The sequence below is a fragment of the Meleagris gallopavo genome, chromosome 29 (assembly GCF_000146605.3).
Source record: "Meleagris gallopavo isolate NT-WF06-2002-E0010 breed Aviagen turkey brand Nicholas breeding stock chromosome 29, Turkey_5.1, whole genome shotgun sequence".
In the NCBI taxonomy this organism is placed as follows: domain Eukaryota; kingdom Metazoa; phylum Chordata; class Aves; order Galliformes; family Phasianidae; genus Meleagris; species Meleagris gallopavo.
In genome coordinates this window covers 3673223-3675980 of record NC_015039.2, presented here as the reverse complement: position 1 = coordinate 3675980, position 2758 = coordinate 3673223, and the positions used below count along the sequence as shown (strand labels likewise).

The 2758-nt window shown below is 48.8% G+C and overlaps 1 protein-coding gene across 1 annotated transcript; it reads right to left on the bottom strand.

Moving 5' to 3' along the window:
* Positions 1 to 550: 550 nt before the first annotated feature.
* Positions 551 to 2752, bottom strand: RPL27 (ribosomal protein L27). The gene is made up of 4 exons (XM_010724651.1): positions 2612 to 2752; positions 2206 to 2375; positions 1503 to 1613; positions 551 to 641 (listed from the first exon to the last, which is right to left on the bottom strand). The coding sequence occupies exons 1-4, from the start codon at positions 2690 to 2692 to the stop codon at positions 593 to 595; spliced, it is 411 nt and encodes a 136-aa protein (XP_010722953.1). The 5' UTR covers positions 2693 to 2752; the 3' UTR covers positions 551 to 592.
* Between the last annotated feature and the right edge of the window lie 6 nt (positions 2753 to 2758).

Below are 2758 nucleotides of genomic sequence, written 5' to 3'. Positions count from 1 at the left end.
TCGCTTTTCCTTCCGCAGCGCAGCCCGGCCCCGCCCCGGTGTTTGGAGGACGGAGCTCCGTCCCGCGCAGGCCCAGCCCGGGCCTCCCCCAGGCGGGGCACAGCTGAATAATCGCGCTTTTAGCCCGGTTCCCAGAGAAGACGTGGTTACGGAGCTGCTTAGCCAGTAAGTAATGTAAAACGATAATAAAAACGTAGCAGGATCCCGGCAGGGGCTCAGTCGCTGCAATTCTCAGCCAGCTTATCTGGCATTACCTCTCCCATCTGCATTCACTGGCAGGGATTTACCCCCAAGACATCTCCAGTATATGGGCTGAAATAAAACAAATGACTTCAGCAGCAGGCGGTTGGAAGTGCACCGTTAGGCAATGAGGCACCCAGCAGCGATGCAGACACGGCTCCATTCACCCACACCTCAGGATCCCACATCCTAGATTTTTCAAAAGCTTACCCGGTTTACAATTGCTTTTCCAACTCATTTGTGAACATCCAAAGCAAATCTACACCCCAGTGAAAGGGCTACCAACACAATTTTACATAACAAAGCAAGATGGCTTTTAATAAACATTTATTGAAACAGTCCTATTTCAAATTTAGAATCGCAGCTTCTGGAAGAACCACTTATTCTTGCCAGTCTTGTATCTGAAAGAAGAGGAACACAAATTTTAGAGTGTACTTTGTATGAACAGGCAACAGCATAGAACATTCACCCAATCCCTCCATATCCACCTCTACAGGCAAAAAGCAGCACTCTGTTTACCCACAGGTAATGCATCTGGTTTCTTCCCCCCCAACTTGCCAACTAAACTTTCTTTAAAAGTTTGAAGTCCCCATGGAAGTGATTACCAGCTTGCAGATTTTCCTCATAAAGTCATATCATGAGGGAGACCCCCACTGTAACAGTTTTCACACACAGGGCAGCTCCAGATGATGTAGAATGTACCCATTAGTTGCACATAGAGAAGAACTGCCAACGTTTAGGTGCAAAGGATATGCATTATATACATGCTTTAAAACACTCAGATGTCTGAGCTGTCAGCAGGACATCCCTGCTTCCTGCTGCTGCTGCTGCACAGCTCCTTCCATGGAAGGTATTTCTGAAGTAAGCATTGAAATAAAGTGTTGTCAACAAGGAAAGTTTCTGGGCAAGGTGAGCACTGCCCTGTCATGCTAAGCTCAGTGGCATGAATCCGGTGGACACAAGGTGGTAGGATGCTAAGTTATCATCATGTCACCTGAACACCTCACTTGTTTCTGTGTGAGGCAGCAGCAAAGTAATTGTCAACATGAGTCTACTGGAATTTGTGAAGAGGAACATGGACGAACTCAACTTACCAGGCCTATTTGGTTGTGGGGAAAAGCACAGCAAGAGAGAAGTAATCATTCCAAAAACATACTTAAGCAATTTAAGGCAGTCCAACCTAGGACTCAACTAGGGCAACATTATCACTCTGAATCCTCTGGAAAGTGAGACACCGTCAAGATTATGAGCTTCCAACTCACCTCTCCTCAAACTTCACCTTAGCTTCACGTCTTGCTTTGCGTTTCAGAGCAGGGTCCCTGAACACATCCTTATTGACAACAGTTTTGTCCAGGGGAATATCAACAGAATACCTGGGCAAAAGAGCAGAACAGTGTGAGACAGTCACTGCATCTGGCATAAGGTCATATGTACGTATTGGTATCAGGCTAAAGAACTATAGTTCTTAAATCATTTAATTCCAGAAATCACCAGACCAAAGTAATTTCATTCAGTAAATTAAGGAAAAAGGTTCACTTGTGACAACAGACAGGCAACTCTGTACAGCATTTTGTATTTGGCAACCTGTAAAAGCAGCATTTACAACTGGAAAAGAAAAACATTCCTGGGTGGCAACAGCTGCCACGAGCACCAAATTTTCATGATAGTTTCAAAGTCACTGACATTCCACAATTAATTGAAATGAAACTGAACATGACTGAAACTAAAATCCAGCTGCATCATCTAAGCAGTATGTTGGTATTTCACATCAGCTTTACAAACCCTAAGTCACTATTTTCACACAGTGCACCCTGCATACACTCAGCCACACAATGGAGAACCTCTATGATTTGCAGCACTTACCAAACAGAACGTGCAAGAATTACAAACAATGAAAGCACACAATGTGTTTCTTTCGGCCCTCCTACCATCGGACTTTAGTCCTGCTGAAGTAACTACACTCACCGGGTGGGCATCAGGTGATTGTAGTTGTAAACTTTCACAAAAGATTTGATCTTAGACCTCTTTGCTATCTTCTTCTTGCCCATCGCCGCTGTCACCTTCCGCGGGTAGCGGTCGATGCCTGCCACCAAGGCGTGGCTGTAGGGCCGGTCGGATGTGCCATCGTCGATGTTCTGAAACACATCCCACACCCGCGCTGAGCCAACTCGTCGTCACAACCGCCCCGAGCTGCGCTGCGTCCAGCCGGGAAACCGACCACAAACACGGCCGCGCAGGCATCTTCAAACACGCCGCCGCCGGCTGCGCTGCGGGCTCTCGGCCGTTCTCCAGGAGCAGCCGGGGCAGCGCCGGGGCCGCCCAGGGCCAACAGCGAGGGCAGCCCCGCAGGAACCCCCAGCCCCACACTCACCTTCACGATGACAGCCTTACGCCCCGAGTAGCGGCCGGCGAGCACCAGCACCACCTTCCCCGGCTTCATAAACTTGCCCATCTCTGCAGACGCGGCACGCGGCGGTCAACAGCGGGCTCCGGCCGTTCCCAGCCCAGCCGTTCCCGC